Source organism: Bos javanicus, chromosome 8 (genome assembly GCF_032452875.1).
Source record: "Bos javanicus breed banteng chromosome 8, ARS-OSU_banteng_1.0, whole genome shotgun sequence".
Lineage (NCBI taxonomy): Eukaryota > Metazoa > Chordata > Mammalia > Artiodactyla > Bovidae > Bos > Bos javanicus.
The window spans coordinates 77778017-77790963 of NC_083875.1; the positions used below are offsets into that span (position 1 = coordinate 77778017).

The following is a 12947-nucleotide window of genomic DNA, read 5'->3' on the forward strand; positions in this document are numbered from 1 at the left end:
AAATAAATATCAATTTATGGCTTACAACCAGAGTCAAAGAGCGTATTAAATAGAATACCTGACTAGATCGCAACTTCTTACTTTCCAGGTGGCTCTTCTCCTGTAACAGGGCCTCCTTCTTTGAAACTATGGCCTCCCGTTTCTTTAAGTCTTCTTCCAGCTCCTCTAATTCTTGGCGTTGGTTCAGAACTTTCTCTACTTCTTCATCTAACCATTTCTTTTGCTTATCCAATTTCTAAATTAAAAATCCAAAGAAATGTTACAATTTGTTTTTCTTCACCATAAAATTTATATGGTAATAATATAACTTCAGACTGACTAAACACCTTAAATGAACAGCGAGAATAACAAAATAGTGTCTGTCCAAAATTGTCAAGAAGTAAGTGGTTCTAAGTTAACATTTTCCTGTGTTGTTTTATAAGGAGTTAAAATTTATTCCTTGAAAATGCTTGAGTCTGGGATTTTTAAGGCTGACAATTTTCTTTATATATACTGACAGTCAATTCTGAGAACATGCTGGCAATCTTGTCTGTTCCAGAGGTGCTTACCTCCATCTCAGCACTAATGAATGAGCTCCTTGCCTGACTGCAGGGACAAAGCTTTTTGCTTCTCTAGCCCCAGTGCCTGCTATACTGCCTTGCCCATGATTGACTTTCAATAAAACGTTATATGAATGACTGAATGAATTTCTGATTCAATTAACCAATGAGGTGAATAAATGAATAGCCATAGTGGAAAGACATAGGTGATAAGGCATGAAAATCTACTCTGCATTATAACCTGTCAACATCAAATAATTACAAAATAAATTGAGCTGTAAAGATTTCCAAAACAAGCATCTCAGTATTATCTTAAGCTAAGGGTACCTAGAAATAAGTACAAACAAAAATGTGAATGGAATAACTGTCCAAGATGGACTCTACCAAGTGCCCATCTGCACTGGGACAGAGTAATGAAGCAATGCTTCCTAAATAACAAAAAAAACAAATCAATATAGTACTATTTTCCAGTTCTTCTCAAACTTGATAAAAAAAAAAACCTGTTCCCAGAAACCTATATTAAGACAATAAGACAGTGAATATGCACGAGAAAAAATGAGCAAAGTGGCCAAGGCAAAGTGAGATCCAGAGTCCAGAGCTCTGTAGTTTTTCTTCCAGACTTAGATAGTATGGTCCTATAAGCAACAGCGCATATGAATAATACTAAACCCTAAAATAGCAGCTCTACAATCACTAGAACAGTAAGGATATCCCAGAACAACGATAGAAATACTTTAGTTTTGTTATATCCAGTTATATCTTAGAAACTCCACACATGAGACCCTATGAAGACTAGCAACTAAAACATATTCTACAAACATTTCTTGACTGAGTGGGGTTTGAAAGTTAAGTAAGAGATCTTCTGTAAGCTCCATTCCAATCAAAGAGAAACCAAAAAATGATGACTGTTGATAATAAATGTTATTATATACAGCTAACTCCTAGGTATATGTATGCAAAAATGGAGAAAGGGATTGGTTCTGTCTGAGAAATGGAAGTAACATCAATGCCTGCCTCAGAGTAGACAATACTTCAGCTGTGCTTTGAGGACTGGGTGCTGTGCTGTGCTTAGTCACTCAGTCGCGTTGGACACTCTGCGTCCCCATGGACTGTAGCCCGCCAGGTCCAGGGAAGCCCTTGAGGATTGGGTAGCAGTCTGCTAACGTAATAGGTGTTTTAGAGAAACAATAATAAATGAGTGAATTTTCCTTCCCCAGAGATAATAAAGTTATGATCCGTGCAATTCACAGTATCTTAGTAAGTTTTCTGAAAATGTCTTACTTTGTCTCTTCTCTCTTACAGTAAATAGTCCTACCACACAGTGCCAATTTTAAATACTTTCTTCTTATAAAAGAGTTTCATATCAAAACAAGGTCCTATTATAAGCTTTTTGGATAGTCATATTGATTAATTTATAATCTTATTTAGAGTCAAATTCTGGAAAATGTTGTTTTAGAACACTAAAAAGCAGGAAGGTTAAAAAAAAAAGCAGGAAGCTTTCTTTTTGTTTGTTTATTATTATTTTTAACCCAACAAAGTCAATGCAGGCTGTGAGAACCTATTATTGTATTCATTTAAATTTAGATTCTTAACGTTTTGTAAAGCTGCGCTAACTATTCTATGCTTTCCTACCTCTTCTACTCCTCCACATACCCTTCCACCCAGAAATATTATTACCAGGCATGTCAGAGAGAAAGCTCTTTAACTAATTTCTAAAAAGCACTAGTAAAATAACTGAGAATACATGCATGTCCTAAATCCTACTGTTAAAATATTAATATATAAGATTTAAGAAGAGCAAATAATTTTTTCAGAATTAGGTTGATGCATTTGCATTTGAGGGTAATTCTAGTTTTAAGTACAGTAATTTTTAAGACTTTTAGTACTGCCATTCCTAATTTACATAAAATTGTTTCTTTGAACTTTAATATTAATTTATGAATTTCATTTTTTAAATGTGGCATTAAGACAACAGCTTTTTAATATATTACATATTGTGCATATACAATTTGGTTGTGTTTGAGTAGAAGAGAGCTCTTATCTTTAGAAATATATCTGTTTCCAAGGGAATAAACCAGTCTTGACATAAGGATAAACATAATCTAGTTTTCATGTTTACATTTCACAACATTCAAATAAACTCATTTCTACTGAAGTAAGAATACAGCATTCATGTTGATGTTGGGTAGAAACCAACACAATACTGTAAAGCAATTATCCTTCAATTAAAAATAAATTCAAAACAAAAGTACAGCGCATTTCTAGATGAGAAATTACTTTTTAATAACAGAAAAGTTTCAGGAGAAATATTAGAAATTTTGTACTCCAGCAGCAAAGTTTAGTGTTTGAAGATTTTATTTAGAGTCCACCTCTTTTTACCTCTACTTAGACAATCATCACATGGAAAAGAAACCAGGAAACACTAAATAGAATCGACAAACCTGGAGTTGGTCTATACTTCCAAACGAACCTTTTCTCCTTTTCATCTTAAATGCATCAAGGTCCTCAGCTTTCAGTTTTAGATCTTTCTGTTCTGTTTTTAACTGTAGTTCCTATAGAAAACAGGAATTTAAATCACCTTATTGCTTTTACTACATGGCCATCAATAAGTATTTATGCAGATAATCATTTTAATATTTACTTTCCTAGTTGCAAAGAGAAAGAAAACAAGTAGATGAAGCTTGGGGCTATTAAGGAAGAAAATAATGTTAGCCATTCAAGCAATAAAATCTCACAGCAAAAATCAGAAAAGCTAGGTATTTTTTTTCATTTTTCGCCTGTGTTACAAATGAGAGTAACAAGGGTAAGAGTATGAAAATTATAAATCCACTTTTCTCTTGCCTTTCTGAGTTCATTACCTTCAGTGAGTCCACCCAAGGTACCCATCTGCAACAGGGATATTAGAATTTATCACAGGAGAAATGTAAAAAGAAAAGTAATACTCAGGTTCCAGCATTCAAAACTCAGATTTTTCAGCATGAGAATAGTCTTTCAAGACTGATCATGGTCCTCTGCAGAGTATTTTCCAAATTCCTTCAGTTTCCATTCACATCTTAAGAGTCAAGTCAAGAGGGCCCATGTGTTCTACTGGGGTTTAGAGACGATGTTACTGTCCACCACCAAAGCTTAGCAAGAATCTGGAAGGAAGCCATGAACTCAAAGTGGGCTGGTCTGCACTGCTATTTCTTACTGGTCCATGATGGATAAGTACAGAAATTAAAAGTAAGTGTTTAGAACCTTTTACAACAATTTAACAGAATAATTTTATGTCTATTGAATCTAATAATTAAAAGATAGACTTATTGTATATTTTAATTTTTATTTCATTTTTCTACTATTTCTTGTTTTACAAAGGTCTTGGGCTCTGACAAATTCATAATAAAATGAAAATTGTACCGTGTGTGTGTGTGTGTGTGTGTGTGTTAGTTGCTCAGTTCTGTCCAACTCTTTGCAACCCCATGGACTATAGCTCACCAGGCTTCTCTGTCCATGGAACTTCCCAGGCAAGAATACTGGAGTGGGTTGCCATTCCTTTCTCCAGGGGATCTTCCCCACCCAGCGATCAAATCTGAGTTTCCTGCATTGCAGGCAGATTCTTTACCATCTGAGTTACCAGGGAAGACCCCCAAATTGTACCTTTTCCATAGGGAATTTTGGAAGTACTGAAAAAAAGGAAGTAAAAGGGAAGTCTACCATTTTCCAGGTCTGGAAATGGCCGAAAAGAGGAAAAAGAGAGTAAGAAATATGTGTATCCCAGTTTTACTCTTGAGTTTTGACCTAGGAAGGGGATGATAAGTAAACGTGTCACTGAGGGCAGAGAGAATGGGGACTGCAGTGCAGAGGCTTCATACCCACCATAGGTCCATGCAGTCTTGCTGAAAGAACAGAACTATGATCAGGGAACAGCAACTAATTGGACTCCTTGCACTTGGAGAATGAGGATTATGAGTTGAGGACAACTAGGGAAAAGAGATGAAGCCAGAGCTCCTCCACACTCTACACTGAAAGTGAGACCAGTGTGTAGACTATACTGGCTTCACACCAGGGGCCAGGAGGGAAAGGTGGACAAGGGAGAGCAGATTCCAGCCAGTCACAGGAAAGAACCAAGTGAAACTCAGGGAGTCCCTCCTCCTCAACTCCATGTGATGCAATAAAGCTGCACAATGGAACACCACATACACTGGAGCCTATATTCAAGAAGCATGGGGAGGAAAAAATGGAATATTCTTATTCAAGAGAACTGAGAATTATTTGAAGGAAATGTCTAAACTATCAGAATAAGGTTTGAACAGATTGAATATTTGGTTAGTTCCTATGATATTTCCAGCAATTATTATGACATGGATTGGGCTGGGCAGGGTGGGAGGAGTGTCATAAAGAACACGAGGCTACTATAGATTCAATAAAGAAATTTTCTATGCCCACTTGAGTTGAATTATGAGTGAATTTAGACCCTCTTATATTTACTAACCATTAATTTTTCATGCTTCCCTATTGCTTGTTCACAGTTGTAATTCAGCTCCTGTCACAGTCACGGTGACTTTAGGATGCTGAAATAAAGGCACCTTATACCAAGGCTGACTCTCTACTATTCGTTTTTCTACACATGCTTTCAAAGTATGTAACAGGTGATCTAATCCCCTCTTCTGTATGTTGCTCTAAAAATTATTACCTTTACCATATATTGTAATCCCTAACATAATATTAAAATAGCTGTCTACCAGGTACTGTGCTATGCTTTTCACATCTATTTAATTATCCCATTTAACCCTCACAATAATCCTATGAAACAGATACCATTATAAATCCCATTTTACAGATGAGGAAATTGGTGCTTAGAGAAGTAAAAGTCCCGTATCACACACTGATCCACAATTTCAGGGGTTCCCATATCTTTTCTTTACTATTTCAGTTAAGAACTGCTGCTCTAAGAAGAACCTATGCAGAAGTCCTAGTATTCACTGGAAATGGTTTAGTCAAGTGAAAAATGAAATGTTAGAAAGCTAGTTCCATAACAGCAAACAAGATGTCCCTTAGGACTCTGAGCAGATGCTGTTTTTGCAGGAAGTAATAGAAATTTCAATATATCTTCAGGGAAGACTGTTTCTTTTCCTGGAATAGTGAGAGAGATGGCTAGAAGGAACAAAATTACCCCAGATAAGAAAGTGCTAAGTTTTAGTTACCAGAAGAGTTGCATTTCAGCAGACTATGTGTTCTACTCAAAAGCTTCTTTCTTTTCCCTAAACAAAGATTTAGAGAGTGCTATGTCTTGTTGGTTTAAGCCAGGGTTCATGAGAGATGAGAAGCTGAGACCCAAAGACCACAGGACTAAGAGGTGGGCCTGCTCCTCAGACTGGAGGAAGGACCGCAACACACAGACCAGGCTGTTGGCAATGAAACAAGAACTGACATCAGAAGATTCAGCCTGTACAGCTTTTTGGTTCACTGGATATGGGTAAGGAGGAAGACGACACAGTCAAGAACGATTGATAAATTTCTAGTCTACTCAACTGAATGCACTGAAATGTCATGTAAAGTACACTGGAAAACTTTACTTCCCCCCCATTAAGGGAGCAGGGAGGAAGAGTAGTGAGGAGATAAGAAAGATCCTGAATTCACCTATAAGTCAGTCAGGTCAGTTGCTCAGTCGTGTCCGACTCTTTGTGACCACATAGACTGCAGCACACAAGGCCTCCCTGTCCATCACCAACTCCCAGAGTTTACTCAAACTCACATCCATTGAGTTGGTGATGCCATCCAACCATCTCATCCTCTGTCGTCCCCTTCTCCTCCCACCTTCAATCTTTCCCAGCATCAGGGTCTTTCCCAGAGTCAGTTCTTCACATCAGGTGGCCAGAGTATTGGAGTTTCAGCGTCATCATCAGTCCTTCCAATGAATATTCAGGACTGACTTCCTTTAGGATGGACTTGATGGATCTCCTTGCTGTCCAAGGGACTCTCAAGAATCCTTTCCAACACCACAGTTCAAAAGTATCAGTTCTTCAGTGCTCAGCTTTCTTTGTAGTCCAACTCTCATATCCATACATGACCACTGGAAAAACCACAGCTTTGACTAGACAGACCTTTGTTGGCAAAGTAATGTCTCTCCTTTTTAATATGCTGTCCAAGTTGGTCATAACTTTCCTTCCAAGAAGTGTCTTTTAATTTCATGGCTGCAATCACCATCTGCAGTGATTTTGGAGCCCCCCAAAATAAAGTCTGCCACTGTTTCCACTGTTTCCCCATCTATTTGCCATGAAGTGATGGGACCAGATGCCATGATCTTAGTTTTCTGAATGTTGAGCTTTAAGCCAACTTTTTCACTCTCCTCTTTCACTTTCATCAAGGGGCTCTTTAGTTCTTCTTTGCTTTCTGCCATAAGGGTGGTGTCATCTACATATGTGAGGTTATTGATATTTCTCCTGGCAATCTTGATTCCAGTTTGTGCTTCATCCAGTCCAGCATTTCTCATGATGTACTCTGCATATAAGTTAAATAAGCAGGGTGACAATATACACCCTTGACATACTCCTTTCCCAATTTAGAAACAGTCTGTTGTTCCATGTGCAGTTCTAACTTGCTTCTTGACCTGCATACAGATTTCTCAGGAGGCAGGTCAGGTGGTCTGGTATTCCCATCTCTTAAAGAATTTTCCACAGTTTGTTGTGATCCACACAATCAAAGGCTTTGGTATTAAGTATTAAGAAGAGGTGGATGAATACACACAAGAACTATACATAAAAGATCTTCATGACCCAGATAATCACAATGGTATGATCACTCACCTAGAGCCAGACATCCTGGAATGCAAAGTCAAGTGGGCCTTACGAAGCATCACTATGAACAAAGCTAGTGGAGGTGATGGAATTCCAGCTGAACTATTTCAAATCCTAAAAGATGAGGCTGTGAAAGTGCTGTACTCAATATGCCAGCAACTTTGGAAAGCTCAGCAGTGACCACAGGACTGGAAAAGGTCAGTTTTCATTCCAATCCTAAAGAATAGCAATGCCGAAGAATGCTCAAACTACTGCACAATTGCACTCATCTCACACACTAGCAAAGTAATGCTCAAAATTCTCCAGGCCAGGTTTCAACAGTACGTGAACCGTGAACTTCCAGATGTTCAAGCTGGATTTAGAAAAGGCAGAGGAACCAGAGATCAAATTGCCAACGTCCACTGGATCATCGAAAAAGCAAGAGAGTTCCAGAAAAACATCTACTTCTGCTTTATTGACTAAGCCAAAGCCTTTGACTGTGTGGATCACCTATAAAACAACCCAATAAAGATGCCAATGGTTGGATGTGTGAATCCATAGCTCTAATGGTAAATCTGGTATTAAGGATTAAACCTGGGAGTTGTCAGAGTTAAACTGTAGTCATGGGAAAAGAGACACCCAGGCCAAAGTATGGAAAATAAAGAGGACATAGGCTAGAGTCTGGAGTAATTCCCGTAAGTAAAGAAATGATAGTGTAGGATAAGCTAGCAAAGACAAAGAACAAGCAATCAGAGAAGAAAAACAAGGTAAATATAACTTCACAAATGCAAAGGGGAAAATATCTCAAGATGGAGGAAGTACTTAACTATGTTGAATGCAATGTTAAGGACTTCAGTCACAGAGAGAGCACTGATGTTCTTCTCAAGAGCTTTGAAGTGAATGGTACAGCCAAGACCCAGAAACCAGGCTGGAGAAGACAAGAGAACAAATGAAAAGAAAAGAAACAGAATCAAATATAGTAAACTTTTCCAAGCAGTTTGGTTATAAAGAGAAGAAGAGAGAGAGACAGAAGTATAAAGTTGATGAAGAATAATTTTCAGATGAGAAAAATCTAAGCTGTTTAAAGAAAGAATCTAGCAGAAAAAGAAAAGCTGGAAATATAGGAACAGACAAAGACATAAATGAGATAAAGCATGTAAGTGCTTAGCACAGTATTGAATGAAGATAAATAATAAATTTTATTTATTTTCTATAAATAATAATTATCACAATATTAAGAAGGAGTAACTCAAGAGTATTAAGAAAGCAATTCCATTTACAGTAACATCTAAAAGAATAAAATATCTGGGAATAAATTTAACCAAGAAGGTAAAAGACTAGCACACTAAAATTTTTAAAATACTATGAAAGAAATTAAAGAAGAAATGAAAAGACCACCCCAGGCTTCTCCCATGGCTGGGTGGTAGAGTCCACCTGCCAGTGCAGTAGACACAGGTTCAATTCCCAATTCAGGAAGATCTGACATGCTGTGGAGCAACGAAGCCCCTGCAGAACAACTACTGAGCCTGTGTTCTAGATCCCAGAAACTACAACAACTGAGCCCAAGCATTGTGACTAATGAAGCCCTTGTGCCAAGAGCCCTGCTCCCCAATAAGAGAAGCCACCGCAATGAGATGCCCGCTCATTGCAATGAAGAGTAGCCCTTCACTTACCACAACTACAGAAAAAACTCCAGAGCAATTAAGACTCAGCATAGCCAGAAAATGAAATAAATAAATAAATAAAATGGAGAAAATATTAAAAATAAAAAAATACACCCCATGCTCCTGGATAAGAAAACTTAATATTGCCATGATGCCAATACTACTCTTGAGACCTACACAGTCAACACAATCCGTATCAAAATTCCAATGACTTTTTTCCCAAAATGGAAAAGCTGACCCTTAAATTCATATGGAATTGCAAAGGTTCGAATAGCCAAAACAATGCTGGAAAAGTACAAAGTTGGAGGACTTAATTCCCAATTTCAAAATCTACTGCAAAGCTACTGTAAACAAAACAGTGTGTACTGGCACAAGGACAGACACAGAAACAAATGGAATAGAACTGAATGTTTAGAAACAAATTCATAGATCTATCGTCAACTGATTTTTGACAAGGGTACCAAGTCCATTCAACAGAAAAATAATTGTCTTTCAGTAGATGGTGCTGGATTTCCACATGCAAAAGAATGAAGGTGGTCCCCTACCTCACACCACATACAAAAATTAACTCAAAATGGCCCAAGGACCTAAACACAAGAGCTAAAACCATAAAACTCCAGAAGACAACACGGGGTGGGTAAGTCCTTATGACCTTAGATCTGGAAATGAATTCTTAGATATGACACTAAAAGCGCAAGTGAAAAAAAGGAAACAGATGAACTGGAACATCATAAAAATGTAAAACTTTGGCACATCAAAGAATATTATCAAGAAAATGCAAAGATAATCTACAGAATGGAAAAAACATATTTGGAAGTCATGTATCAAAGTTTAACGTCCAGAATAGAGTGAATTCCCACAACTCAGTAACAAAAGACAATCCAATGAAAAAAGACAACTTCAAAAGACTTTTCTCCAAAAAAGATATACAAATGGCCGATAAACACATGAAAAGATGCTCAATATCATTAGTCAATATGGAAATGCAAATCAAAATCATAATGACATTCCACTTCACATGTACTTGGATGACTATAACAAAAAAGAAACAGAAAATAACAAGTGTTGATGAAGATGAGAAGTCAGACCCCTCAAACATTGTTGGTAAGAATGTAAAATGGTGCTGTCACTATCAGAAACAGTTGGTAGTTTCTGAAAAAGCTAAGCACAGAATTAGCATATGACCCAGCAATTCCACATCAAGGTATTTCAAGTCCAAATTGAAAGCAGGGACTTGAACAGTTACTTCTATGCCAATGTTTATCACAGCACTATTCAACAGCCAAAAGGTAGAAACAACCCACGTGTCTATCAGATAAACGTAGAAAAAAAATGTTGTATATGCATGTAATGGAATATTACCCAGTCATAAAAAGGAATGAAGTTCTGATATATACTACAACATGGCTGAACCTTGAAAACTTTATGCTAAATGAAATAAGCCAGACACAGGACAGATATTGTATGATTTCACTTTTATAAGATGTTGAGAATAGGCAAATTCATAAATACAGAAGTAGATTAAGATTACCAGGTGCTGGGGGAAAGAGGGGGAAAAGGACTCACTGCTTAATGGTTACTGAAGGTGATGAAAAGGTTTAAAAAAAGATAAGGGACGATGGTTGCACAACACTGTGAATGTAATTAATGCCATTGAATTATATGCTTAAACAAGGTAAAAATGTTCAATTTCATATTATATTTTACCACAGTTTATAAAAATCAATAATGTAATATACCAAAACTCACTGAACTATACACTTTACATTGGTAAACTGCATGATATGTGAAGTATATCTCAATAAAAGTGTTTAAAAAAAAAATAAAGAATCAGTAACTTGGCTTAAATGCTCTTTAAGTTCCCTTCCGTGTCTAAATTCTGTCATTCTTTTTTCTAAGGTCTGAGAATATGTTACTTTCCTAAGTTTAAAATCTAGGAAACCTCCAATTACGTCCCAAACCTTTGGTTCGGCTTAACATTTCAATAGAACAGAGCCTGATACACAGTGCTAGATAAGTGTTCGTTATTGTTGTTATTATGATTATTATCAGCCTCCTTTTCTTCAGAAGAGCCCTACTGAGGCAAGTATGATAAGGATATTTAAGAATTAACAGACACAGAGAGGGTAAGTGATTTTCCCAATAAATGGTCTAGCCAAGAATGAGAGAGTTGGGATTTGAACACACACTAGCCAAGCTCCAGAGTCTGGGCTGATACCACTAGTTCCTCCCAGCCTACAACTGCTAGGCACACAGGTCTGACCACTTTTCTGCACACTAGGAATGAAATGGTACCATCATTTTTACCTTGTACTTTTTCCTATGCTGACACCTGGACAAGGCATGTCAAAGCACTTTGAAAATGGGAAATCCTAGTCAAATGTTAGATATTTTTTAGAAAGTCAGCTTCATAAATTGATGTTTTTGACAGCCTCAACTGAAGTTAAGGTCCTAGTTAGAGAAATTATCATTGCATTTTCTTTTGTGAAGTCAAAGCCTTCAAGACAGTACTCAGAATTCAATAAATAGCTTTTACTATGTAGATCAACAAAGTTTTAAGGTGAATGGGAACAGCAGCCAAGGACAGGCCAAGGTTAGATACCTCACAAGCCAACTGAATCAAGACCTTGGTTTCATTAGCTCTGAGCCGTTGAACATTTCATATTATGCTTAGCAGGAAAGTATGACAATATTACTTTGATTTTTTGTTGATCCCGCTTAATTTCTGCATCCAGTTGTTTCCTTTTTTCGTTTTCTTCTCGAAGTCTTTTTTGCAGCTGTACCTTTTGATATTTCATGTGATCTACATTCTGCTCTAGTTCATTAGCACGTTTCTCATTTTGGATTGACAGTGATGCCAATTTCTTACTATTTTGATGCTTCTTCTGTAAGACCTGGATCACATGGAATATTTAAAAATAAAAAATTGCATTTCTCATATCCTTCCAGTGAACTTAAAACTTTTCATTTAATTACACATGTCATTTCGATATTTGGCAAAACCAATACAATACTGTAAAGTTTAAAAATAAAATAAAATTTAAAAAAAAGAAACAAAGAAAAAAATAAAATAAAATGAATTAAAATTATTTTTTTAATTTAAAAAATATTCAATTAAAATGTGAAAAATGCCTTTAAACAGTTTTTTATAATCTTTGAATATTTCATATCAGTTACATTATTTTTACTTTGAAATTTATTTCAACAATTTTAAGGGATTTCTATCATCTATTTGTGTATATATATTTGCAATATGTGAAACGTGATAGTCAAACTTGTATGCATTTCTTATTAATATACTTGATATTTCTACAAAAAAAAAAATTACACATGTTGGCATTTCTTCCTAGATTTTAATTTATTCTTGACAGTTTCACAATTGTTTTCTATATTTCTACTTTTACAATCAGTCAACTATCATAATTTTCACAAGATGTAAAGAATGATGAACCTTCCTGGTGCTGGCAGCCAAATAGAACAAAACCAACATTGCTGCTTCTTTTTTTGAGTGTTTTAATTTAAAAATACTTTATGTACATAATAAAAATTAAAACAATACAAAACTGAACTTATATTTAAAAAGACTCTAATCTACCTGTCCTGCTTCCTGAAACAAAATTACCAATTTCTTAAGTATTCTTGAAGAAATAATTTATATGCATATAAATAACTTTATGTATATATATTCTAGGTAGACTATTCTCCACCTCCTTTTTTTTCTATATAATTTATCTTAGAGGTCTTTCCACATAGATTTGTTCTATATGACTGCATAGTATTCTATTGTACTCATATTTAAAATCCAGCTATAGCCTAAATCATTAATCCCTGAGTTAAAATGACCAGAAATTATACCATTTTCCCAGACAGTAACCGTTATAATTATTATTTTAATTATCATAAGTAAAGCTTTTGCTCTCTAGCAAAAGTTATCCATAGACAGCACTAAAAATCTGTGAACATCTGTGAAGAGCTTACTATATTAATAT

The 12947-nt window shown here is 36.0% G+C and overlaps 1 protein-coding gene across 5 annotated transcripts in view; it reads right to left on the minus strand.

The window, feature by feature from the left end:
• KIF27 (kinesin family member 27) overlaps positions 1 to 12947 on the minus strand; it is a 94212-nt gene that overhangs the window by 26992 nt on the left and 54273 nt on the right. For all 5 annotated transcript variants that reach the window (XM_061426044.1, XM_061426045.1, XM_061426041.1 and 2 more), the window contains 3 exons: positions 11655 to 11852; positions 2981 to 3091; positions 59 to 235 (listed from right to left, as the gene is read on the minus strand). In XM_061426044.1, coding sequence (XP_061282028.1) covers positions 59 to 235; positions 2981 to 3091; positions 11655 to 11852 — 486 coding nt within the window. The remainder of the gene's footprint in view (positions 1 to 58; positions 236 to 2980; positions 3092 to 11654; positions 11853 to 12947) is intronic.